This window comes from Enoplosus armatus, chromosome 11, assembly GCF_043641665.1.
Source record: "Enoplosus armatus isolate fEnoArm2 chromosome 11, fEnoArm2.hap1, whole genome shotgun sequence".
Lineage (NCBI taxonomy): Eukaryota > Metazoa > Chordata > Actinopteri > Centrarchiformes > Enoplosidae > Enoplosus > Enoplosus armatus.
This window is the reverse complement of record NC_092190.1, coordinates 20,880,373-20,906,485: the sequence shown is the minus strand read 5'-3', so window position 1 is coordinate 20,906,485 and position 26,113 is coordinate 20,880,373. Positions and strand designations below refer to the sequence as shown.

At 39.8% G+C, this 26,113-nt stretch overlaps 2 protein-coding genes across 9 annotated transcripts; both read right to left on the bottom strand.

Annotated features, from left to right (window-relative positions):
• Positions 1-376: 376 nt before the first annotated feature.
• Positions 377-20,033, bottom strand: LOC139292053 (carboxy-terminal domain RNA polymerase II polypeptide A small phosphatase 1-like). 8 transcript variants are annotated; one of them, XM_070914190.1, is made up of 9 exons: positions 19,818-20,033; positions 18,585-18,599; positions 13,170-13,318; positions 9,372-9,374; positions 8,632-8,733; positions 5,231-5,287; positions 4,017-4,109; positions 2,429-2,614; positions 377-2,241 (listed from the first exon to the last, which is right to left on the bottom strand). In XM_070914190.1, the coding sequence occupies exons 1-9, from the start codon at positions 19,879-19,881 to the stop codon at positions 2,113-2,115; spliced, it is 798 nt and encodes a 265-aa protein (XP_070770291.1). In that variant the 5' UTR covers positions 19,882-20,033; the 3' UTR covers positions 377-2,112. The 8 variants fall into 8 exon arrangements, with proteins under 8 accessions (XP_070770291.1, XP_070770290.1, XP_070770293.1 ...); XM_070914189.1 differs by lacking the exon at positions 18,585-18,599 and having other exon boundaries at positions 19,809-20,033; XM_070914192.1 differs by lacking the exon at positions 5,231-5,287.
• Positions 20,034-21,498: 1,465 nt separating this feature from the next.
• LOC139292949 (SPEG neighbor protein-like) lies at positions 21,499-23,490 on the bottom strand. The gene is made up of 4 exons (XM_070915359.1): positions 23,384-23,490; positions 22,646-22,953; positions 22,017-22,158; positions 21,499-21,688 (listed from the first exon to the last, which is right to left on the bottom strand). The coding sequence occupies exons 1-4, from the start codon at positions 23,488-23,490 to the stop codon at positions 21,550-21,552; spliced, it is 696 nt and encodes a 231-aa protein (XP_070771460.1). The 3' UTR covers positions 21,499-21,549.
• Positions 23,491-26,113: the final 2,623 nt, after the last annotated feature.

The following is a 26,113-nucleotide window of genomic DNA, read 5'->3' as shown; positions in this document are numbered from 1 at the left end:
CTCTCAGTGTCATTTCCCCGTTTATCAGAGCATGGTTTTGTGTACATTTTCTAATGTTTTGATGAAACCTAAAGTTCAAGTTTGAATGAAGAGAGTTCTGTCTTGCAGCAAGGGGCTTGTAATGTAAATACATTGGGCCAAAAATCAGGTAATTTAGGAAAGAAATTAGTTTAAAAAATTACTTGATCTCCTTGATTGATAATCAGGGCATGCTAGTGTTACTGTTGAGTGGGTATTATGTTTGAACTTAAAGGAGAATGATAGTTTTCATATGAAATCTGTTCCATATTCCATTTTTCCATGTGATTTGTTTCCACCTCTGCCATGTTGTGTTGAGCGTTAGGTATGTGAACAAAAGTACTGTAGTGAAATATGACCCGTTTCAATAAAACATGCTTTATTGATGCAAGGTAAAAATTTCTCTAGTTGTGTTTTTTTTTTTCAATCTTAACATTTGTCAGCAGCAATTTTTAAAAACTCACTTGTTTGAACCAGTTTCTTTACTCAGGTCACAACGTTAATACTCTTGTTGCATACAGTAAAAAAAGAAGTTAAATCATTATTTAAAGACAGGTTATGGTTTTTCACGTATTGTCAAAGTATCTTTTTTTTTTTTTTTTTTTTAATCTTAAACCAATGTCAATACTCACACTGACACAATCACACACGCACACACACGCACGCACACACACACACACACACACACACACACACACACACTCGCTCCAGACTGAGGCAAAGTAAAGTAGGGCTCCAACATGTCTGTGAAACTGAACATATAGATCAACCAGGCAGTACACTTGACTCCTTTAACGTCTTGCACGAAAAAAGCTCGGATTCAAGTTTACTGATAGGAGGCATCAGAGTGTGCTTTCAAATCAAACGACGAACTTATTTAAAGTCACAGGTTGCAGCCTCCTCCTGCACACTGAAACAGTATTGCATTATTGATGGGCCACACGCTGGTGGCCAATTCAACTAAAACTCAGAAGATAAAATAACATTAGGTAAAATAACATTAAAACTAAATCAAAATGATTGCCTAAAATCCTGATATACTGTATGTACAAAAATAATCTCACCATTTCTGCAGCGGTGAGTCTCTGTAAAAGGTCCGATCATCGCGCAGCCGATCTGTTGTCTTAATGCTAATCCAGAACTGATCCAGACTTGGATTTATATGTCTTATATTTAGCTTATTTGAGATTTAATGGTATGCAAGAGTGAAGACAACATATAAAAGGGTTATTACACGTTAATAATTAGATTCCAGTAATATTAGAATTTAGTAATTAAACCTTATTAATCATCTGTATAGTAGTGAATAAGGACTACATTCAGTGTCAACGGACGCCTGGATACAGTTTTCCATGATTACAGTTCCGGTTTCTTTTCAATCTAAATGTAAAATTTAAAGTATATGGTGTGTTTTTGTTCAAAGCTTTCTGAAGATATACAGTAAGTGCACAGTATTCATGATCAAAAATGTAGTGAAATGTTCAATTATTAAACCAAAAATTCACTAAAGTTAATGATTGTCTTTTACTACATACACATTTGGCCATTTTAGGCAAAAAAAAAAAAAAAGTTAATGGGGGCAGTCGTCAATGACTCGTTGTATTCTGTGTGAGAGCTTCAGATGCGATTACAAATGCTACATTGCACTGACATGAACATGACTGATGTGGTTCATGTGTAGAATGGCACTGAACGACTGTTCACACAATCTAGGTTTACAGCACACTTACATACTCACTGCTGTCACATAATGACAACAACAACAACACACTAGCTGCACTGCAAAAAGGCATCTACAGAAGTCATTCAATCTCATATTCAGTCTTAATCTCATATTACAAAAAGAAAAGGAAAAAAAAATCTGCCACTGGGATTGGGTAACTTTCAATGCTCACATACCAAACCCAGCTGGAAGATTTCTTTCCCTTTTTTTAATGCAATATACTGTAATAATATGAGATTAAATGACGAGCATTTTTTTTGCAGTGTGGTCCTTGTAGTTGGAAGCAGCGTGGAGCCTGTGGCCCACCAGCCTCCGTGGCCCCGTGACGACAGCTGCTGGTGATTATTTTCATCCTACTAATCCTGCCTCTGTTAACTTGAAGTCCTCTGCTGCTGGAGAAAATCATAGATGTCATCCACTTTGCTTAGTCTCTCAAAGAAGGGGATAAGGTCGAGGAGCTCGGTGTCTGACATGTCGTCAAACCAGGACGCTACAGGAACCTGGAGGTTTGACGGAGCAAGACATGGAATTATTATATTATAATATATTATTATATATTATATAATAATAATTAAATGAATATAGTTCTATTGTTTTAGATTTTAGTGAACAACAGATTATGAGAAGCATTAACTTTGATCACAAGTATGTCAGCATGCTGCAGAGGAAGAAATATGAAAGGCATACTGCGTTGTCGGGATGGAAGATGTAGGAGGCTGGGGAGTTGTCAATGATGATGACCTTGTTGAGGTCTCTTCCTAAACGGCTCAGGTCTTTCACGTAGTTCCCTTTGTGGAAGACACATGACTCCCGGAAGAGACGGCTCCGAAAGGCCCCCCATTTGTCTAACAGGTCCGACACAGGATCTGCGTACTATAGCAGCAGGAGAAAACCAGGGGCTAGCTTTAAACAGTGCTTAGCTACATCTGTATGTTATTCTGTGGCTATAGAGAAAGTATGTTCATTCAAACTGTACATTACATGACTTAAGAGAAATGCTAAAAAAACTCAGATGAGTTAAAAATGTAGACTGCATGGCAGATATAAACCACACACAAACACAGACAACTGAACTAAACTGCAGAAACTAAGTGACAATGTATGCTGTAGTATTTTCCTCACAGGCCAAAGCAAGTTCAAAACACGTCATTGACATATTACAAGTTGAAATGGAGAACTGATTAGCAAACAGCTGCCGCAGCAGACACAATGACTGCACTGATGAATATCTGGCTCTTTAGCTGCTACATGCTAACTTTGTTATTAGGTGCTGGGGAAGTACTGTGCAGTGGTTTTTTTAAATGTTTTTTTCACTAACAACAGCTAACTGCTGTGTCTGAAAAGAACTCTGATGAGTGGGGAGAGTAAACCAAATCAAGTCGTGGGCTGTAAAACCAAAAGAATGAGCTGAAAGGTGCTAAAATGCTCCGTAGACCTTGATGGAGTCATTTGATCTGTTCCATATCCATATAAAAATATTGATTATAGCAGCTTTAAAACTAGAGCTGGGGGTTTGAAAACGACGACCCAACACAATCTGTGTTAGCTATTTGTTAATGTCTAGCCTTCCCACTGTGTGATGTTGAAGATGGAGCAGAGGGGTAAAGCTTCTCTATCATGAAACTATAACTTTTGCATGTTGTACATTAGTCTGTTAATGTTATGGCACTTTATAAGTGGTTTGTAAGTGTATTATTTTTAATAGTAAACATTTTAAACTTGAGCATACACAGACTGCAACCAACCTGCATCAAATTTCAATGCTCAGTTTGAGCATGAATATATGTGTCGGCCATAGAGAAGTGATATCTGCAACATTTAAGCCTGGATATTTTCAGAACATCAAAGGCGGCAGATCAACATTTGATTTCGGACGATGTTCACAAAATATATCTGGAATGAGCGCTGTAGACCAACATGGCAACTGAATCTTCAATATTCAAATGTGAGAGAGTCACTGAGTTCTGAGCGCTTCAAGTTAAGTCTAAGGTTAACGCAGTTTGAAGTAAATGTTAGAGGTTAAAATGTCTGTGCGAATGCCTGACAGGTACCATAAATCTATCTTTACGCATGAGGGTGTATGTGGCAGGTCAGCTACAAATCAAACACAAAAATGACGCCGGGCTTCCAGTAACTCTAGGCATAATGTTTTGAAACAACAGGCGCCACTTTCCACATCGAGTCTGTTTGTGCCCGTCTGCAGAATGCCAGCCCGCCTGCTATAATGAGTCCAGTTTGAACCATAAGTTGCACAGAAAGAGAACGGCAGTCTGACCTTGGATAAGCTTGCGGTGAACAAAACGCACTCAAACAATTCTCCCATCCTCTTGAGGAATTCGTCAACGTGGGGTCTCTTTAACACGTACACCTGGGTGGAGACACAAAAGGCACGGGAGGATGAAAGCCACAGTTGTTGTGACACATGCTGCAGTTATTAGGGATACGATCAGGAACACAAACTACTTGGGGGGAAATAAATGAAGGTAATCCTATTTCTGACCTGATTCTGAAGACAAAAAATGTATTGACAACACATGCTCTTGTGCAATGTGTAGTTGTTGTATTAAGACATAACAGAGCAACCTGTCCATCAATGTTATTTTAGTCGTTTTAATAGTATATATATATAACAGTCTCTAAACATGCCAGTTCTGTCATTATCAAGATGAAATATTGGATGAAAAGGAATAATATACATTTTATGACATTACCCGCTGTGAGCACAGATTTTCTCTACTATTAACATTCTTTTCTTTTCTGTGTTGCTATAATGACATCAAATAATGCAAAAGAAAAGACAAAGCTGTAATATTTAAGTCAAGAACACCTCCACTAAGATGCTGGCAGCCTTTGTTTCTGAACCAAGTCATCCCGAATAGGCTTTCCCCACTTTTTACAAGCCTATCCTGGATTACTTGAAACAGACCCAGGCCCTTTGGACAACAAAGCTCCTCTGTCTTCTGGGAGGCCCAGCACAACAGAGTGTAGTTACCATTTAATGCCTGCAGGGAATAGTCACAGCACCAATGAGCGGGGCATAATACGCGCCATAGAGTGAGATTGATGGCCAGTGACTTCTGAGAAGCCTGCCAGGGTTTCCTCATTTCGTCAGGCCATGGAAATAGCCACCTGCTGCTTGGAGCCATCAACAGAGTGGGCTACAGCACTGTCAGGGCGCTAGCACAGTGTCTTCAGTGCAAACCGAACTTGAATTTTAATCCCTTACTTTTGTATTTGAGAGTTCATAAAGCATCCTACTATTCAGGTCAAATGGTGTACAGCTCTCGTGTGTGGTATACGCAGTACAATGAGGGTCATGCACATAAAATGGTGTATCATTGTGCTTGCACATTGATTTACACAGATCCTTGAAGTCTAACAAACTTGCAGAAACGTCCATGACGGCTGCGTTGGCATTGCGGTGATGTGATTGATGCAACACAAGGAGACAGTGCAGCAAACGGTCACTTAAGCATATCAAGTGCCTACCTGGTGAACTGTTCCATCAATTTCCACTGGAATGATAAAATCAGCATTGTTCACTGGCTGTTGAAAACAAAAAGCAGAAGTGTTAAACACGCACAAAGAAAGCAACCTACACTTTCACATAGAGATGAGGTCAATAGCAACAAATCTGAGTGAAGATGTGTCAAATAGACTCAAAGACGCCACCTCAGCGTCTTTTAAATAACAACACTGTAAATAATATGGCTCTTGTCACTTCCATCATTGAAATACATCCACTACAGAAAGTGACAAGGCTGATAAAAATATCTGATTTATTTAGGCAGGTCTCGCACCTGAAATGTGCTTCTCACATGATAGTATCGCCCCAAGCATGGTCTGTATAAGGCATTACACCACGGCTCAAATTGGTATACTATGAGGTAATGCATGTGAGACAGAATGAGTTTAACATCAATCATAAACAGAAAGTGTGAGTATGCATTTAGAATTAATGCACAGTATTTTTCACAGTGTTGCATGCTGGCTTATCTTCTGTCCTGCACCCACTGGGTCAAATGTTTTGCATTTGAATAACTAATTAATGGGAATTAATTCACTCATTTCTGTAGCTCTTTTTCTGTCAGACTCCAAGAATCGCAATGGGCAAAAAAAGTGTGGAAATGAACGTAGCTTGAACTCGAACTATAGCACATTTTTCAGTGTAATGAGTACAAATGCAAATCCAGTATTCACAGCCGTTTTAGTGCTGGTTTGATCCCCCGACTCTGGGTCTCTTTGCCTTGCTAGCAACTTGCTGCCTCAGTTCTCCATCTCCATCCTTTCACCAAGAGTAGGCAGTGTGTAGCGTCTGTGTGAGCTGAGCCACCACCACAGCACAGTCTTTCTTTTGCTGATGTTCATTTTTGGATGCTCATCTGAGGACAAATAATGCTTTAATGCATTTACCATTTCAACTACTCTGATCCTACTTTACATGATATATCTCATATCTTTACCTAAACATTTAAAAGCCACCCCAAATACACTTCCAAAAGTACTTCCAAGTACGTCAGGCATTTCAATTTGTTTATCAATTCTGCCAATCTTGCGTTTTCTATCTAATTGCACATGTCCTAACACTCGTCATTGATTTGTGTAATAAGTGTCTCCATTGTCCTGTGATGTATTACAAAAAAGTTTAAAACATTCAATTTGTAAGTTATTCCCCACTTTTAAAAATAAATATTCTTCCCATGAGGGATGATTTTGCTCATCACAATTGTATTTACGTTTTTACTCACTCATGAGTCTAAATGTCAGATTCTGCTACTCTGAATTGAATGATGCCATTTAAGAGCAGTAATTAAATATTCAGGTTTCTGATTCTTTATCATCATGACAAAATCTGCAAATTAGATGCCCTGTACTGTATGTTTAGCGGTGCGGTTACATACAACATTTAACATATTTGGTCCATTTCCACTGGAGAGTGATATTTGTAGTGTGACCAGCTTTGTGTGGAGCATTTCTTTCCTGATCGATTCAAAATGGGTCATCTTCAACTGTAAAAAGGCAACTGGGCCACCTTCTGAAAAGTGGCGTGCTTGTCTGATTAACCTGCTACAGAATCAGGCAGGGTTTGAATAAGTTGAGACATCTTAGGGGTTATATTAATACTTGAGTATTCACCAGTTGTACACCTTCAAGCTCATTTGTATATAGGTGTGTCTGTTTAATTTAATCCAGTTTTCCATTTCATATAAAGTTAAATATCCTAAGAGTCACACAGGACACTGGCTTGCCTCGGCCTTTCACATAACCACCTCCAAAACTGTGTTACCTAACGCTATTTTTAGTATGTGTGTCAAAGTAATAATGAGTTTTATTATCCACCTTGTGTTAAACGTTGAGTTCACAGAGTCTGACCCTGTTTACACGTCGCTAGTGGCAATATCCAGTGACATCCTTTAGGACAGTCTGTGACCTGAGAAGGACTAAACACCACATGGCATTCGTTACATAATTTGTCGTGACACAGGAGCCTTGACTTTTGGCATTGATTACTTTGTTCACTGAATGCTACCTTAAAAGGTATCAGGCTGATCAAAAGGAAGCCAGTTATTTGTAGGAACAATGTAAAACTCAATATGTTATCTGAAATATTTACTTTCAGTATATTAACACTGATTGATTTACACTTCTTTGCAAATGATGTTGTGCAGAGATTCTATTTGAAAAGGTGATTTGTTCTTATATAGCACAGTATTTGTATATAAATCACTCAAGTTAGCATTTTATTTATAATTGTAATTTCATGGCATATTTTCTCAGACCTAATGGCACACTGTAGTTAACAGTTAACGGAACATTTCTTTCTTTTCGTCTTCTGATTCTTCAAAATCAGATTTGATTTCCTTTCTTTAGGTCTGACTTGGATTTTAGGGTACAGGTGGGCTCTGCATCATGAAACCAGAGCACCCATAAAATAAATGGTTAATGTTTAGGTGGCACATGAGCCCAGCCCTTTAAAGATAAAAATAGTAATAGCAATAGTACAGTAATGTGCCTCCTAAAAATATGCAAAATGATGTAGTACAAATTCTATTGCTATTTTTGCCTACTTTAGCTTGGCAAGTAGATTGTTTGCTTTGACAGTCAATATGGAAGCCTAACAACTCAGTCAGTGTCCTACCTATTTCTGAAAACTTGAAAAGATGACCTTTAAGTAATTAAAGGCCAAGAGTATAAAGAAAGCTATGCAATACTGTATATCCACTCAGGTAGTTCTAAAGTGATTTTTGAATTACAGTCAAGAATCACATCAAATAGTCTTGAATTCTTTGCTGTTAAGTCATCGTCCATCATCTCAATATAGTGGAGCTAAATGGTATTTGGATAATAGCATACACTGTATACTGCCAGCGGATTACATTAGAAAGCCGGCAACACCTTCACTACAATCCACAGACTTTGTTGTGAGTGAGAAAAAATGGATTTTGAATGAAAGGCATGTACTTGGGATGACAATTGGCTCTTAGCACCATAAACTAAAGCTCACTGGGCTTCATTGTATTGCAGTGATTGTAGACCGGAAATATCTCAACGCCTTAGAGATACAGCCAGTTATCGTAGCTTAGCACAAACATTGAAAACAGGGGGAAACAGCTAGCCTGACTCTGTTCGAGATCTATCAGCACCTCTAAAGCTCACTAATTAAAACGTTTAACGCGCGTGTTTATTCTGTACAAAAACCATAGTGTAAAAACAACAAATTCTATTTTTTTATGGGGGATTATATGATGGATTATTTCTTGTCCAGGAGCGCAAACTTCCTGGAGTCAAACCCAATTGTGGCGGACAACATTGCATGACTCCCCCCCCCAACCCTGGGACACTGAAATGAACGGACCGAAAGCAACACATATATATGGGAACCAACTTACCTTAAATGAACTATGCACTAGTGTTTCATCCAAGTCAATGACCACACAGATCTTCTCTGCATCATTCGATTTAATCCGTGGGAGCAGCGGTCTGGCTGGAACCTGAGGATAAAATGAGGGTTAAGACCTGAAGCTCATTTATTGCAATGGTTGCCCCTAATTAAAGCTGCAGCTACAATGTAAACAAGTCATTACTTTTAACATAAGAAATTACCATCTCAACATGTCGCGTAGGACTTACAGCTCATTGTGTGTGTGTGTGTGTGTGTGTGTTTCTTGTCACTTAAGAGACTGAATTGTGTTTCGGTGAGGGGTTACAGGATTCCCTGGATGGTGCAGCTGCTGCCATGTTGATGGAGCATGTAACTATCACCATACTGTCTCGTCCTTCAGCAAGTGGTCAGAGATAGAGTTTGTTAATGCAATTCAGATGCTAAGAACAAGCTGGCGTGACCAAACAGGCTTCTTGTAACACTGATGCGTATGTTTGTCCGAGTGAACTGCCACGTGAGGATAATGGCAGAGCTGGAGTTTGACACAGATACCACAAAATCTGCCAAGTGGAGATCTCCTGTAACTTATTCGCTGCCACAGTTGGTAGTACAGTCTTCATGCTGTAAAAATAGACCAACAGTATTGACGGCAGACTGGCCATGATTCTGGGACAATTTTAACAGTTCTGACAACTCAATTCAATCTACTCCAATACTTCTCAGCTAAGGTGCAAAGACGTATAATACCTGCTGTATTGGTGGAATGCAGTACTCGCATTCACAAAGCTCAGAGGTTTCGTCGTCGCTCTGCTCCTCTTCTGAATCCCTGCTTTGTTCGGAGGCCTTGTTTCCCTCAGTCCTTCTGACCAGCGTGTGTGCATCCCTTTCCTCTTCTTTTGAGACAACACTGTGAATAATATCTACAGGAGGTTTTATGTCCCTTGAGATTTCATCATCTGATTCTTGAGTTTGTTCGTTGGTTGTTTTTTCCTCATCAGAGCATTTGGCTACATTCTCACTCAGCTCAATAACTTCAGTAACTCCAAATCTGACTGCTTTGCACTCCTCTGGGCAGACTCTGTGGGCCTGTAACTCGGCCTCTTTCAGGGACAAAAGAGCATCTCCTCTTCCATTCCTAGAAGCATCCTCATTAGCTTTTCCATGGATTACGTGATCGTATGATCTTCCTGCCATAATAAGTCCATTCAGGGCTTGTTTAGCACATGACTGAATGCTTTTAATTTGATATGCATAGTATTCCTCAACACCTGGCTCACACATCTGTCCACTTTCCTCCTGATCCACAAGTGACCAATACGGCTCCATTTCTGAACATGCAATAGATACTTTGACTTCAGGCTCAGGCTCGTCTTTGTTATCCTCTTTGCAATCAGCAACAGTTGTCTGTAAATGACCAATGGTAGTGGTATTGTCACCAAGAGATTCAGAACACTGAGCAACAGAGACCTCATCTTCATAAGCATCACCTTCAACAGAGATGTCTTCTGCACACGGCGCACACATACTCTCCCTACCGGAGGGCAGGCAAATCTCAGCTTCTTCTTCATTACAGATTTCTGAAACATGGCCGTCAAATGCACAAGATTCTCCAACAAAAGTGTCACCTTCCTCTGCTTCCTCGCAATTCTCTGCATAAATGGCTTCTGATTCCTTTTCTTCAACTTCATCCTCTGCTAAACTTGATTCTGACTCCTCAACCCAGTCTTCAGGTTGTTTCTCTGACTCACAAGACCCAGAAGAGGTATCATCTCTCTGGCTTGCATCTTCCTCATAGGTATCTTCACAGGCTTCTTCAGGGGCATCAAAACTTGTATCAGTTCCCTGTATATGAATTTCCTCATTGATTTCTTTACATTTGTATTTATTTTTGGCAAGTTTCTGTGCCTCACATTGAACCTCTTCAAGATACAGGCGGTCATGGATATCTCCCCCATCAAAGCAGGAGATGTAATGTTGCTTTTGTGCAAACGCGTGTCCATAATAGTCAGCTCTGTCAAATAGATCGAAGTAATCTTCAATAACACTATCAACAATGGGTTTTTTCTTTTTATCCTTATTAATTCCGTTAATATTGCGTTGCTCTATTTCTTCATCATATTCAAAGGATTCCCACTGTGTCTGCTCATCACTTGAATCTTCCTGAGCTCCTTTGTCAGATTCCCCAGATGAATCCGAACAGGGATCTGAAGGAATACTGCCATCAGCGCAAGTCTTAAAGGATTTCGTTTCAATCGAAGAGCAATCTGAAGAGCCGTCTTCTTCACTGCAAAACTCTGAGGTCTTGTCAGAGTTGCACTGCTCTGGAGTAGCACGTTGTTGATTTGGTTCATACTCTTGGCTTGTTTCAAAGCAATCAGTTTCATACATTTCACACGGATCTGTGGATATGTCTAATGAAGTAGCTTGAGAGTTTTCTTCAGTGAGCTGGTGTGTCTCAAAATAAACGTGAACAGGTGTGTCGTAATGTGAGGAATTTACATCGTCTGATAATCTGCAGGACTCTTCAAGAATAGGCTCTGTTTCATTTAGCTCGTCCTCTTGTTCAAGTGGATAGCTCTCTTCATAATCATCATAATCATCATCGGTGCATTCGGTTTGATTCTGAATTCCGTCATACTTACAAAGTTCAGAGCCACAGTCCAACAAGTCCATTGAATCAGAGATATTAGGTGTGAAAGCAGCCATGTCACATTGCTCAGAGTCCTCTGTTGATGTGTCTGGCTCAAAGTCAAAGCACTCACACTGCTGATCAGACGCCTCGTATTGTTGCAGTAAGTCGAGGTGGTCTGTGCATTTAGGTATGAAATCAGACATTTCACACTGCCCCAAACTGTCACAGTTCACTGGCAATTTACCTGGCTCAAAGTCAAAAGACTCAAACTGTTGATCAGAGGGCTTACATTGCTTAAATAATTGGAGGTGTTCTGCACAATGTTCACAGCAAGGACTACATTTGGAAGCTAAGCTATGATTAGCGCAGTTCTCAGAGGACTTGCAAGGTTTAAAACACTCACGGTGCTGAGCACATTTGTCAAATGGTTGGCTTAACCCTGAAGTCTCACACTTATCAAGGGTCTGGTCGGATTCAAAAAATCCATCGCTTTCTGAGTATTGCTCAAAGCTCTCAAAGTGTCCATTGCAAAAAGTGCAGGACTCAGTCTCATCTCTATTCATGTTGCAGTGCTCCACACAAAGGATAGAAGAGTCCATTTCTCTGCTGACAACAGTCTGCTCAGTATATTCCACAAGGACATTCATGCCAAGTTCAGCACTTCCCTTTGAAGTGCTGGTCAAATCTGCATCTTCTGTTAATATGGGAACCTGGCATTGTTCAGCAAGCATGACTTCAGTAGACTGCTCCCTCTCTCCAGAGACTTTGCTTTGCTCAGAGTTTTCCAAATACATCAGGAAACAATTTCTCAGTCTGGACTTTGTTTGTTCAAAGTTTTTACTCCATGCATTGGTTCCAGATCCTGCAGAGATCAAGTCCAAATGACTGGCAGGTAACTGTTGAGTCCATTCAGAGCGTATATTCACACGGCTGGTGGGGGGAGTCACTGAGACCACAGCCCGCCTGAGAGAGTAACAGCGACAGGAGCAGCATGCACGTTGACATGACAGGTTGTCACAACCAAAACTGAGCCTAGCACTTGACTCAACCCCCCCCCCCCTTTTGCCAGAGACCAAGAAATTTATTTTGGGGGCTTGGAAAGACGTGACAAATAACTTCTGGAATATCAAATCTCTATAAAAGGCTGAACTAAGGCATTAATCTGAAACGGACACCTGAGAACGTCTTGACCACCTGATCTTCAGACCATAACTGCCTAAAGTCAAGTTGTTTCCAAGAATTTAGACCATAGGCAGTATTGTCGATTGTCCAAAAATGTAGTGTAAAAGAGTAGTGGTCAGTTCTTGGCAGATTATCTAGCACTATCTTAGCATATGTAAACATCCTAACCATTCACATTTTTCACATTCAAATCATCTTAACACAGACATTCTCTATTTTTTAATGAATACATTATTTAATAACTGATCAACTATCAGTTTCTATAATTAAACCCTTATAAATCCAGGAAAGGTTTAGAGACCACATGTTCTTAATCACTTCTAAATTGTATCATGGTGTCTGCTATAAGCCAAAGGGCCTCTCCCTCTTAGCAAATAGTGTAATGTGCCTTGCTCATGGCACATCTACAGTAGCTGTTCTTGGATTTTTGCAATGCAGTGATGCTCCAGTCAGACGTCCGTCTCTGTAACATTTACGTCTTGTGACGCCCAGTCATTTTGATTGATGTCTGGACATGGGGTACTTTTCAACGCTGCCGTACGTTACTTCCGAGCCCAGGAGAGCCGCCCTTGTAAACATGAATTGATTGAGCCAAGAAAACATGCGTTTAACACATCACACGGCTGTCAATCACGCAGGCCACATGCTGCTCAAAGATGATGAAGAGGGAGGGTGAGAGAAAGTTGATATCACAAGAAAGAGTGAGAGAGGGATGTGGAGAGATTACTTACTTTTGACAAAGTCCCATTTTCTTCTACCAAGAGGGGGGCATTGTTTTTTACTGCAGGCGGCTCTGATTCTTTGTGACATAGACAGCAGAAGAGACTGTGGAGAAGGCCTCTGCTACGAGGCTTCTTTGAGGGGGAAACTTCGTTGGCACCTGGAACAGAGTGAAGAAACATAAGGCACGATGCTCATACTGTACCAACATGACAGAGATGGATAGATCCAACTTATTCTCTCCTGATACTTATTTCAGTACTTCAACTGTGGGCTGATATAAACCTATAATCCTTGGTGAGTGGATTTTATATTTATTAGGTACATTTCAATTGTATTGCACTTATGTAATCGTGTTGTTGTATTCCGTGAGTGACTAAGAAATAGTATCTATGTAGTATCGTGTTTCACTCACAGCGGGCCAGGACTCGATCCACTTCATGATGTCAGTATTGGCCAATGCTGATCCAGTGTATCGGGTCTGTCAGCAGGACCCCTACTGTGTTCTGTCATCTTGCGTGTTGCTTGACTATGGCTATTTTAGTTATGCAGCAAAAGGTTAAAAGACATTGCATAACAAAGTAAAGGTGTACATTTCCGCCCCAAAAATAGTCAGGTGAAGACATCCTGGACCAGTTTCATTTCCTGTGTATGTTTTGTTGATTAAAATACCAAGAATTTGCTTAAATAAATAACATTGAACATATCTAAACACGGGCAACTTTCTTTTTATAACCATTTACTTATTATCTCTTTTTATTGCTTTTATTGTTTTTATTTGTATTTATTTATAACTAATTTTGTCTTGCTTTTGTTTGGCCTCACTGTTTGGCTTTATGTTGTCATATTGCCTTTTGAGTACCCTGCTTTTGCTTTGTCTGTCTGTCTGCTTAGTAAACTCTGTTTTTAAAAAGTGATCACCATGCAAATGAATCTCACAAACGTCCATCATGACTGGAATAGCAACTCGCAACTCTTCTGGAGGAACAGCAGATTGTTTTTACTAATTTTTGCTTGATTATAGTGCATATCTGAGAATGCCATACAGTAACAGTTGTGATGTATAATGTTACAAGTGTTGTAACAGGGCTCAGCAGGGTTTCTTGGCAAAAGGAGATATTGACTATTTGAAAGAACAGATAAGCAGTGCTACCATGAAGCAAAATCTAATTACAAGGTGTTATCAAATTCATGCATATTTCAGTTTAAAAGATTCTTGTTCATCATCAATGCAAATACATTAAACAACAGATTTCAGGGAACAGATTCTTCTAAATAAATGTTGTTTGAGCTACTTATGACGGCATTTGCATTTTATCTACCTTAACACCACTAACCCGTGCAACAACAGCTACTCGCACACACAAGTGGTAGAAAACACCCCATCAACTGAGTGTTGAGTGTTTTCAAAGAAAGAAACGACTCTGACAAATTAGCTGAGCCTTGATGGCCAGTCAGAGCTGTCAGCTAAGGCATTAGCATGCTGCTCAGACAAGGCTAAATCTGTTGGCTCAGTATGGGGCATATCATGGACCTGTCAACCTGCTTTGGGTGTAAATGTGTAATGAATGAGTAGCACAGATGGGCAATGGTTACCTTGCAAAGCGACAGCAAAGCGGGCAGTGAGTATGTATTACTACAACTGTTATTTATGTGCTTTTTAAAAAAATATATTTATTTATTTTGAGATGTTGGGACCGACAGTTATTATAATAAAGTTGTTTGATACTTCACCAAAAAAAAAAAGGGAAAAATTAAATAACTACTGTACCACTTTTTGGGGGTTTTTGAGTCATTTGTGACGTGAAATAATCTAAACTAACTTAAAGGTCAAACATCCAAGTAAAGTAATGATAAAGCAAACACATATATACAAACACTTTTTTTTGTCGGATGTGATAGAAAACTGAAAATCTTTAGTTTTAGTACTGGTGGGGCAATCACCTTGGGCTTTTGGGAATTTTATACACCGAACAATTTATAGGTCAAATAATCATCATTCATTAGTTGCAGCCCTATACTGTATGTTTACTGTTTGTCTGGATGTGTAAACGCAAGTGGTTTTAATAAAGTGTGTTATAGCCTAGATTACAGAAAGTTATTTCAAGCCTTAAAGGTTCTGTGCACAACATAACTGAAACACTTTCTCTAATGTGTCTCATGTGACTGACAAAAACTGATTCGGTACCACTTTTCATAACAATGCTGGCTATTTTCATGACCACATTACGATACTCATTATAACAGCCCAGCAACACATAGCCAGAAATACAGTAAAATAAAACCCCATGAAATATCGACAAAATGTAATAATACAGTGATCAGATTCCATCCTATATTTATCAATGACTATCTCAACTCAACACAAAAGAAAATGGCAGTTAATTCTAAATAATAATAAAAAAAACAGCCTTTAAAATACCCTTTATTAACCTTTATAGTCGGCCCAGTTTCAGCTTCATCCCTGAACGAGTCTGACCTACTTCCAAGTGTTATTCGCTTCGGCTTTGGCCTGTTGACTGCTTCATTCAACTGGGGCTGAAAGTGGACGAAGCCACTGGAGAGCGGTCATTATGGCCTGGGCATGCTTGTTAGGACATACCCCTCTCGGTCCGTTTGTGTGCAAACACGTGTGAAGGAACTGGGCAGGTGAAGCTAGTAGTGTTAAAAAACATCACGCTGCTCAGTGCATCACCTCTTCTGACATTACACATCAGAGTGCTTAAAATAGCCTGCCAGAGCAGCTGCTGACAGCGGTTAATGATGAGATTCTAAGTGTATATATAGCGCTGCATACTCCCACCGGGCCATAAACAGTCACAAACAAAACCTTGTTGTGTCACCTACAACCCACAGCAGGAAATGGCTAAGCTGTGTGTTTACACTGCACAGAAACGCTTCAGTGCATCCACAGAAAAACGAACTAAATTAAAGCCCTGACACTGTACACTCTGCAACATCATATCATTCCCAAAGCTTCCCAACAACCATGTCGACATTGCAAATGTCAACATAAACGGAATCCCAGAACTCACAAAGTATAAACCAAAAGCTATTGGAACTGGTTTCATTTCCTTTAGCTTTCCAGCTTGGTATGAAAGATAAATAATGCTCTGATACACAGATGTTCTGTGAGAAAATTTACAATTAATAGGAACATTTCTATTCAACCATTTGATATCCGGACAAGTCATTAGCTTGAGAACCATGCGAGAGTTGGCAAATTAAAGGGAGCTAAATAGAAACTATTTGCAATTGCTCAAGAGAAATGCCAAGCCACAATGGTCAAAGTGGGCCACCTGGGCCGCAAGTAAGCTCATTCACACCACAGCAGATTTTAAGCAGAGTATTTTTTTCATTTAAGATGAATCACACGAATGTGATTGCAGATAGATTCATTAGTTGCACCCTGGCTCTTTTTTTAATCAGGCCCGCATGTATTAATTAGGTACCAGCAGTGGGCAAGAAGCACACTGTACTGCAACATTCCTCACACCTCCCTGTCCAACAGGCTCAGACACTGATAATGAGGTTACAGCATTTTCAGGGGGCAGCAACGACCTCGCGCTACATCAGCATGTTTTAGCCTACTTAGTTGAAAGCAGGCTTATCTGAGACCCTTTCGGGCGAGGCATGCCTCTGAACTGCTTCTATTCCTATCCAGACGCAGAAAGAATGAGGCCTCCCACAACCGACTTTCTGCCACTTTGACACCTGATATCCTGTTACAATCTGACAACTTGCTTCACACCCCTCCAGAGCAAATGGCATGACAGGTTCACGGTGGCCAAGCTACACCTAGACTACGTCAGGTCAGATCGAAGTTTACACTTCTACACAGTTTTAACATTTGTGCATCTGAAAATATTCAGCTTACAGTCCGTCTCATGTCCAATGACGTGAAAAAACAAGTGTAGTAGTTACAGCTGAAGTTGCTGTGCTGACTTCAGTCAACGGGAAAAGTGGCTTGATGGTGCAGAAATAAAATATAAACTATAAATATAGATTAATAGCAGTGTAAAACTGCATTACATAGTATTGCAGAAGTGAGATGGATACGCCACCAAACACAGAATGAAACTTCAAGGAACAGTGATGCATAATAGGTTGGACATTATGAAAGAGTTTCCTGAAGTTAGAGGTTTATAATGCCCCCATTTAACAACAGCAACTCACAAAACTAATGAAGGGCTGAAGACAGCTCCCCCCTTTCCCTTTCTCTCTGGCCCCTCTCTTCTGGATAGCAGCCATGTTTTGGACTCATGACCTCCTGGCCAGGAGGAAGTAATCCGAGAGCAGACTGGAGTTGGCTTGTATTAGTAAATGGGACAGTGCTGCCACCTTCTGGCTGGACTCAGCTTTACAAAAGGTAACGGTGCACATCACACTGCACAGTGATGCACAGTTTTTCTTTCTTCTTCCTGCTTCAGCCCATCAAAATACTGTTTAGTTGTATATACGTCATTTAATTCATTTATTTATTTGGATTGTGTGCCATCACTGGGTGGTAAGATAAACATTTAAATACAAATGATGTACCTCAACTATCTGTCTAACCTTACATTGTCTTCTTTCATTCAATCTCAACACTCCTCTAAACCCCAACGGGACTACTGACTTCCACAACAAGGAAAAACACCACGATCTTCCTCTCTCGTCTGGTCAAAGGATTAAAAACACATGATTGGAGCCACAGAGATGGTTTGACATCTAGCTGCAACTTTAAACAGACACCAACAGTATCTGTTTAATGAAAAGACTTGGCAAGTCTACCAACGCCTCAAACCTAATACTCGCACATCGTTCAATTTAGACTCTCTGACTACAAAAGAAAACAGAGAGAATTGCCATATTATGCATTTAAGTATCTCAAATGTTGAACTAATTCCAGATGTTCAGTCCTCAAGTTATGTTTAATACTGTAAAGATGCACATTATTGATCCCTGTTAAAACAGGAAAACCAGCAGCCCACTGCCGCTCTGAGGCCGGGGCCTTGGCCAAATGAAGTTGTAGGAGTAACTTATTCTTAATGTTTATGTTTTTTAGTGTAGGAGGAAGTCAAAGCTCACAAATAAAACCCAGGTACACAGGCCGCTCTCACCACAGAGCCCCCGTGCCAGTTACACAGGTGACTTGAGTGACATTTCAGTGATCCTGTATTTGTCATGAAATGCAGTTTTCAGGCTCTACTGTGCAACACTGCACTGCGACTATATTCCAGTGTATAACTGTATAGTTTGATCTTTTTGATTAGCAATATCTAATCCAAAGAATGGAACAGAGATAACATCCTGCAGTTATACTGTTTTTATTATTGTTACCATTGTTAAATACCAGTGTAGTCTGGCAAGGCTTAATAGGCATTTGCTTGGGTTAGATGTGTCATCACTGAGAGCAGACCAACATTCATTTGCAGGTGGGTAACCTTTGCCAGTCAGAGCTTCGAGATCTAAACCATTGCTGCAAAACTCCTGTTGTGAAAACAGAGCATGTACAATTTAGGGGGGCTCATGTGAGGCTAAAAGGTTGCCAATGAAACTCTGCATTCTCTCTATTTGGTGAAAACTGAATCCAAATCCCTGAACTAGAGTTTGGGATCTCCGCATGCCTGCAAGCTCAGACAAGAACCATAAGAGATGTTAACATTTGTCGAACTGGACTCGAATAAACTAAAAGACGTCATGTTAGAGCTTTTCTGTGTTTATAATCGTTTTAGTGAGTCCAGAAAGCCAAACAGAAGCCTGTACAGCAGCACAGTACTCGTAAATGTCCTGTTAGGATGTAATGCTGCTCATCAGAGGACAACGACAGGGCTGACGAGAGGAAAAAGGGAATCTTTACGGGGGTTAGAGTTGAATGTATGATTTGCTTTATACCTAATAAAGCTAGAACTAATTCATCTTGTCTCTGATTACTTCAGATTTCACATTCATTCATTGTCTATACAGCATGATGACATTTTGACATTGATTTCCACCTCAAGTTTTAGACTTAGATCTCTGATGGCTGACCCTGTGGGAGGGCAGACCCACTTCACTGTCCTTCAGTGGGAATAACGACATGCATTCAGCCCTGAACCACTGGTGATGATGTAAATAATAACATGTTAGGAGGATGCATGAAGAGCCAGACAGACTAATGAGTCCCCATAGTGACAATACACGTGCTTGAGGTTAACTCTTGAGGAGATGAAGTGAAGCAGCTCAGCATCAAAGTCCAAAACAAAAACAGTGAACTGTCAAAGTGACCCCGCCCCCCCCCCCCCCCCCCCCCCTGAACACACACATTATTTCTGCTGTTTTATTCACTCTCTGCAGAACACAACCAGCTTGTTAAGTTGGGAGACTTTTGTGTTGCTTCACATAGTGGTTTAAATCCAAATTCCTGACCTTTGTGTACTTATAAAACTCCTAAGCGGCCGCTGGTGGCCATGGCCTACCCAGAAGGCAACCGGCTTCAAACTTACTCAAAGCTGGTCAAAATGTTTACAACAATGTCATTCAAGGGCATGTAAGTGTCTCAGGGGGAGAAGACGGTGTCGCAGTTGACATTTCTGACACCGCGGCGCCCTGAAAACGCCGCCGTCTTGTGTCCCGCTGACATTGTCATGCGCAGCTGAAAAGTTGAGAACAACTTTTCCCAAACTCACCTTCCTCACGACCGGTCGCATTTTCCTCCTCGTCTCTGGTTACTTGCGTGATTATTGACGGCGAATGGTCCATTGGATCCGTCACTCAAACGCACGGACGTTATTGCTGTGCACAATTAGTTGGAGGAGTTATGGCACAAAAAAAACAACAACAATTATTTATATTTTGCCACTCCCTGTCTGCAAACGCGCATACTGAGCGTGAAAAAGCAACCAAAAACTCTAAACAGCAGGAAAGCGCACAAAACGACTCATATCGGAGCAAAGTGCTCCAAAAGGCCAAAGTTAAAAGTGTTAAAGTTATTTGTAAAAGTTGTTACGTTGAAGAAGTTCATCAATTTCACCACGCTAACATGGAACTAGACGGTTTCAAGGAAACCCCATTCTTAAAGCCACAATGCAGGATGTGAAGCTGCTCACTGAACATCTGCGCGCGGAGTTACTGCCGTTCACTGGGAAATGTTGGGGGGGGGTGTTTCAATACGTTTCTGGTGTTTTACTTTATTTATTTTGAATGTAATGCCGCCGAATATAAGTGCTAAAACATGTGCAAAACGGACATTTCTCCTAATGTTCGTGTGGATGATGAAAATATTTTAGTTTCCGGCGGTAAAGTGAGACTTTTTTTTTGCACGTGCCGTGTTTTTAAAATTAGTTCAAACTCAGTTTTGACTTCTAACGGGGGCAGCCTTGAAACCGACCGAGAGAAAGAGGAAGTTAGAGGCAGTCTTTAAAGTGCCCACACCTAGCTCTTCTCCACAAGGACTCCTCCCCCATGTAAACAAGGATGCTTTTTAAACTGTAGTTTGTTATGGCTGCAATTGTTTTGATCTGACCTTGTTTTCAGTCATGAGTCTAATGGAAATCGTTTCATGGAGACGGAGATGGCAGATATTTAGACAATCTTATACTCACTGCTGACAGAGGACTAGGCTAGTATTCATTTGACCTTTTATTGAACCAGGAAAAACATGCATGTCCCATTAACAGAAGGTCTTTTGATAAGAAATGGGGGAATGTGGCCTTAGTTAAATCTGAGGGATAGAAACAGGTTGGAATTAAAGAAAAAAAACGTATTTTTTCATAATTTTCTAACTTGTTTTTTATGTTTTGTGTGTGTGTGAAATACTGGACAGTTTCTCTAAAAGGTTGCACTGCTTGCAACTCATGCAACCTTTGACGAGGAGGGGTCATGTTGTATATGAGTACACTTTCTCAATGGCGTACCTGAAGCTGTGATTCCTCTGTTCACCACTAGATGTTGCTGTCAGCAACAACAAAAAAATCTCTGACTTTAATTAATTCCATTCATGTCCACCTTCTCTGCCAAAACACAAAATTATTTCACAGCTGTGGTTGTCATTTACTCATGCCAGCTCAGCTCCACTCAGACTTCAACATCTCTGATCCAGGACAGGAATGATTTATTACAGTAATAAAACAGTATGGATACATTTTTAAACATCTCTCACATGTGCCTTTTTAAGTAAACCTCTCACCTGAATGTTACCATGTCTATCAGAAACAAATATTTCACTTAGTCTCATAATACACATGCTTTATCCACCCATTAATAGAAGATAATTAAAACACACTCAAAAAAAGTCCTTACTTTTTATTATGAGCATTGAAGTTATGTACAGCTGGGAGCACAGCATTAATACAGTATATTGTACATTGGATTGCACTATAAGAAAACAAAGGCTCATCACGTGAGCATTGGCGTAGTTGAGAGGTCGCATCAGAGGATGTCGACACGAGCGGAGGACTGGTCTGTGCCCAGGTTGTTCTCCACAAACACCTCATACTTGCCAGCATCAGACAACTTTGCATTTTTGATGGTCAAGATTGTGTTGGTGTCTCCAACGTCAAAGAACACCCTGAAAGACAATTGTAGCACCTTTATTATCACTTTTTGTTATATTTACTTTCCCTATAATTCAGATCACAGTCACTTAATTTGCAATCTACAGTTACTGGATGGTGTGTGTCCTGGTGGCAACTGCATAGTATCACAGGTCACTTTGTCACATTGACAACAGATCATCATTTTACTATTTGAATCAATTTACATTTATGATTGGGTTCCTGAAAAATACAACACACGATGCCATTTCTACATGTTCACATATCCTGAAAAGGCATTGTTAACATATAGATAAAAATCAATACAGCATTCCTCCAGATTGAGTCTATAAGAACGCATACCTGTCGTCTTCTTCAATGTCATCTCCATCTTTGAGCCAGGCAACATCTGGAGGAGGCTCCCCACTTATTCCAGCCTTGAGAACCACTGTTGTCCCCCTTTTGGCCTTAATGTTGTCTGGGCCTTTAGAAACCTTAGCAGGGACTGGGACAGCATGGTGAAAATACTCTGTCAGCCACATAATTTGTTGAAGATCGCAAGTAGGCCTACTCTTGGACATTGGGCACTCAAAGATATAGAAAGTTCTATAGAAGGAAGCCTTGGCTTCGGACCTGTCAAACAAGGTTTCTAACAGGAGCAAATATTAGCATCATAACGTATAATAGACATATTAGACATCTTGGGAAGTAGTTGTTGCCAAGAGTTAGATGAGATGATCAATACCTCTCTCATATCTTTCCTCTAAATATAAGTCTACACCCAGCGGCTGGTTAGCTTAGCTTAGCATAAAGAAAGCATATTTCACAAAATGTTGAACTATTCCTTTAAGCTGTTTGATTTGATTTGATTTTAATTGCTGATTCTGATTCTGATTCATCCAACCATGCCAAATTAACAAAACTTAGGTTCATGCCCAACTGTAAAGCACAGAAACAACAAATGCCAGCTGACGCTAACAATCTGTACACACCTTCCACTAGAATACAGGCAGTTCCACAGGTCTGTCCAAATGGATTTTTAATGTTAACAGTGTATTTTCCCAGATCAGCCAGAACCCCATCTCGAACCACGAGCGCCACAAAATCTGGGTCTTCAAAAACATAGCGGTACTTGGGACCATCCTTCAGCTCTTTGCCATCCTTGTACCAGACGATGAACGGATCTGGGAAAGCGCTGACTCTGCACTCCAGCTTTGCAGCGCTGCCCTCAACAAGAACCACATCTTTGAGCTCCTGCAGGATCTTGGGAGGGCCTTTCTCCCGCAGCTCTTTACGCGACCTACATGGGAAACACAGTAATATAAGAATTCACCACCCAAGCATTTTCTACAAAAATATGTCGTACGAAGTGTCGTCCGAACAAGTATAAAGGTAAAAGTGTTTATACCTGTTCTAAATGGCCACACTTGAAGGCAAGGTATAGGGATGACATGTTATAATAGTTCAAATGCGCACAGTCTTTCGAACACATTCATTGTGTTGTACTCGTTTACACACGACAGATTTGTAAAATGTAAAATGTAGTTGTGTAAAAAATGTAGAAAAAGAGCTTGAAGGAGAATTTCAAATCCTTCACACTTTATGACCATTATTCTATGACCAAACAAGCACTTTGTTTGATGCATACCTTGCATGATTACATACTTTGTACTCCACTCAAAAGCCACTTGAGTGACAATGATGCCATCGGACATTGGATATTTTGGTACCTGTGGCCACGATACGAGGCTTGGATTCGGATAGCTGCCTCCTGGACCTGTGGATCGTTGATGTTCAGAGTGCACCCAGGAGGCGGAGCGGCCTTCGCTTTGGACATCTGCAGTGGTCAGAGCAGGTTAACACTAGAAGGAACCTAGAAATTTGTTAAAAACTTATTTAATATCCAATTGGCCTTTTTCACAGCTGACATTTTGACTTGACTTGTGTTACTAATAACATTAATGATGGCTTTGCTCTATTCAAGTGTCCCAGTAAGCCATGACAGTGTGACGGTGAACCAGCATGAACCATACTAGGACCCTGAAACTGAAGCAGCTAAATGGAATTCAGCTGTCATTCATTTTATTATTTACACCTGTGCTTTTCCTACTGTGACATGTCAAAATGTCTTCTGTGAAAACGCCTATCTACTCTCCACTGGAAAAGGAACAGGTAGGAGGAATTCATTTTTACAAATTAAATAATACACATTACCTGAATAAAATGATCACATTTCTTACCTCGGAGATCGTCTCAAAGCTGCACTCTACTTCAGATCCACTCCAGAGTCAGCAAACCTGAAGGACTTCATGCTTTATATTCAGAGGTCAGGAGGAGCCTTTTAGGTCCTCAAGGATCGAAGCGAACAAGTCATCACCCAGACGCTCCTTTTCCTTCTTTGGATACCAGGAAATACTCAGCATGACAAGACTGATTGAAGATGTGCAACAAATGTTACAGAGATACTTTCCCATCCTTATAAAGCCTTCATATCAAATACTCCCGAGAGTCCTTGGAGCAGTTAATAGTTTTGTTTATGGTTGAAATGTGAGTCGTCCCAAATGGAAATACGCACATAGTTGTTGGTGGTCAGGGTCATGTGGAGGGAGTGGCCTCGGCCTGAACTGAAAACATTCTATGACGGTATTATAAAATCATAATCCAACTGTGATCTATTGGATCATGATCCGTGGAAACCTCTTTTGTGCTGATCAGCTGCTAGCACTAGCAAAATTAGCCTTTTTTTTTTTAAATATAGCAAATCAAGCATCAAGAATGGTTAATAGTTCTATACGTAATTTTTCATACATTTTTCATCCACTGTAGAAACAAATTGCTGCATTGTATTCATAGATGTCCTTTATTGTTCATAGCCTTAACAGCTGTCATGCCTTTTTCCATGCCATTCAGAAATGTCACAAAATAAAAAGCAGAAGCTATAACAAATACAGTCACTCAATAAATAAACACATTGCGAAACACACACACAAAGCAGTCACATTCATATAATCAAAATAAAGAAGGTGTCATTCATTTAACAAACTGTTTTCTCCGTGGGTCTAATATCAATCACGAGGCACTGCAACACATTCCACAAAATACGGCATAGGATTTTAATACAAAATGTGGAGCGTTCAACATCTTTTTTTCAAAACCCTGTTTGTATTTCATTTTGTATGATTAAAGAACATAATATATTGCACAGATGTTTAGAATTCTCATGCTGATCTTGCATGTTTTCACTCAGGTTTAAAACAACTCCCTCTGTGATTAACTTCTACTCTGCATAGGAAACCGACTGAAAAAGCTGCAGAAAAAGGGCAGTATTTATCTAGCAATAGCATTAGAATATATAGAACTAGTAAAACAATTTCAGAGAATGACCAAAAATCTCTGTCAGTCAATACACAGGTGAAAACAACTAATGAGTTTGCTGAATGTATGACGCAGCTTTATGTGATATCGTCATAGAAGACTCATCAGTGTCTGATTCCTTAATACTCTATTAAATGACTCCAGTCTGTCACAGAAATGACACTTTGTGTGTTACATGTGCAAATCTGTACTTGACATCAATGCATGTGACAGCAAAATGATCAAAATTGTGCAAAGGCAAAGAAACAAAACAACGTAGCAATTTGTTTATAGATCAAAAGATCAATGTATCATTGATTATGATCAATGTAATGTTTAAGCAAATGTACTGCAGTTGACTCTATGTCTGAGGACAGACTTCTAAAACACATATTAAGGATGAACCATCCTTGGGAAGAAGGGGATATTACTCAACAATATATTTGGAAACAGACAATACTATAACCCAAATAGTTTTTTACTCATATCAGTAACCTCTTGCACATTACCAAACTGAGAACATAAATCACTTTTAAACACCAGTATGCCACTGAGTCATATTCTACTTTCAATCTCACCATGGGACAAATGTCAGTATGTGTCCAATATTGTCCCAAGTTGTGTGTTTTATGGGACTAAAACCAGAGCGAAAATTTTGATCAAACGTATGATTTAACCATTTTGCAATGGTTTGAAAACCAACCAGTTTAAGAGGCATGTCCCATTTACATTCTCTTGTGACTTGTTTTTATTAATTTATCAAGAGGTACATAGCTCAGTATACAGTATCTCATATAAAGGGCATGAAATGAGAGCGAGTGTCACAAATTGATTTAATATTTCCTAAATCTGTTTGAATTGTCTTAGATGAACTGAATATATGTTTGGATCATTTTTGGATCAGTCTTTTAAGCTGGACACCAAAAAGGTGTATGACACTTAATTAAGGGAATAAATCAATAATAATTTATGTAAAATATGATTAATTGATAAATTTTACTTTACTAAAAGGTTCTGACATTTAGAAACTGTAATTTATAAAAACCAAATACAGCAAACCCTTTTTTCAAAGCAGTAGCTGTTAGCAATTAAAAATTACAGCTAAA

Bases quoted from the DNA above. Each gene is read 5' to 3' on its own strand.
- LOC139292949 (XM_070915359.1), bottom strand. From the start codon at position 23,490: ATGTCCAAAGCGAAGGCCGCTCCGCCTCCTGGGTGCACTCTGAACATC. The intron at 22,159-22,645 runs GTGTGTACAGAT...ATGCTGTCCCAG, and splicing joins TGCCTGTATTCTAGTGGAAG to TCCCTGCTAAGGTTTCTAAA. The intron at 21,689-22,016 runs GTATGCGTTCTT...ATTGTCTTTCAG, and splicing joins GACATTGAAGAAGACGACAG to GGTGTTCTTTGACGTTGGAG.
- LOC139292053 (XM_070914190.1), bottom strand. From the start codon at position 19,881: ATGGACCATTCGCCGTCAATAATCACGCAAGTAACCAGAGACGAGGAG. The intron at 5,288-8,631 runs GTAAGTTGGTTC...TGTTTTCAACAG, and splicing joins TAGTGCATAGTTCATTTAAG to CCAGTGAACAATGCTGATTT. The intron at 2,615-4,016 runs GTCAGACTGCCG...CTGCTGCTATAG, and splicing joins TCACCGCAAGCTTATCCAAG to TACGCAGATCCTGTGTCGGA.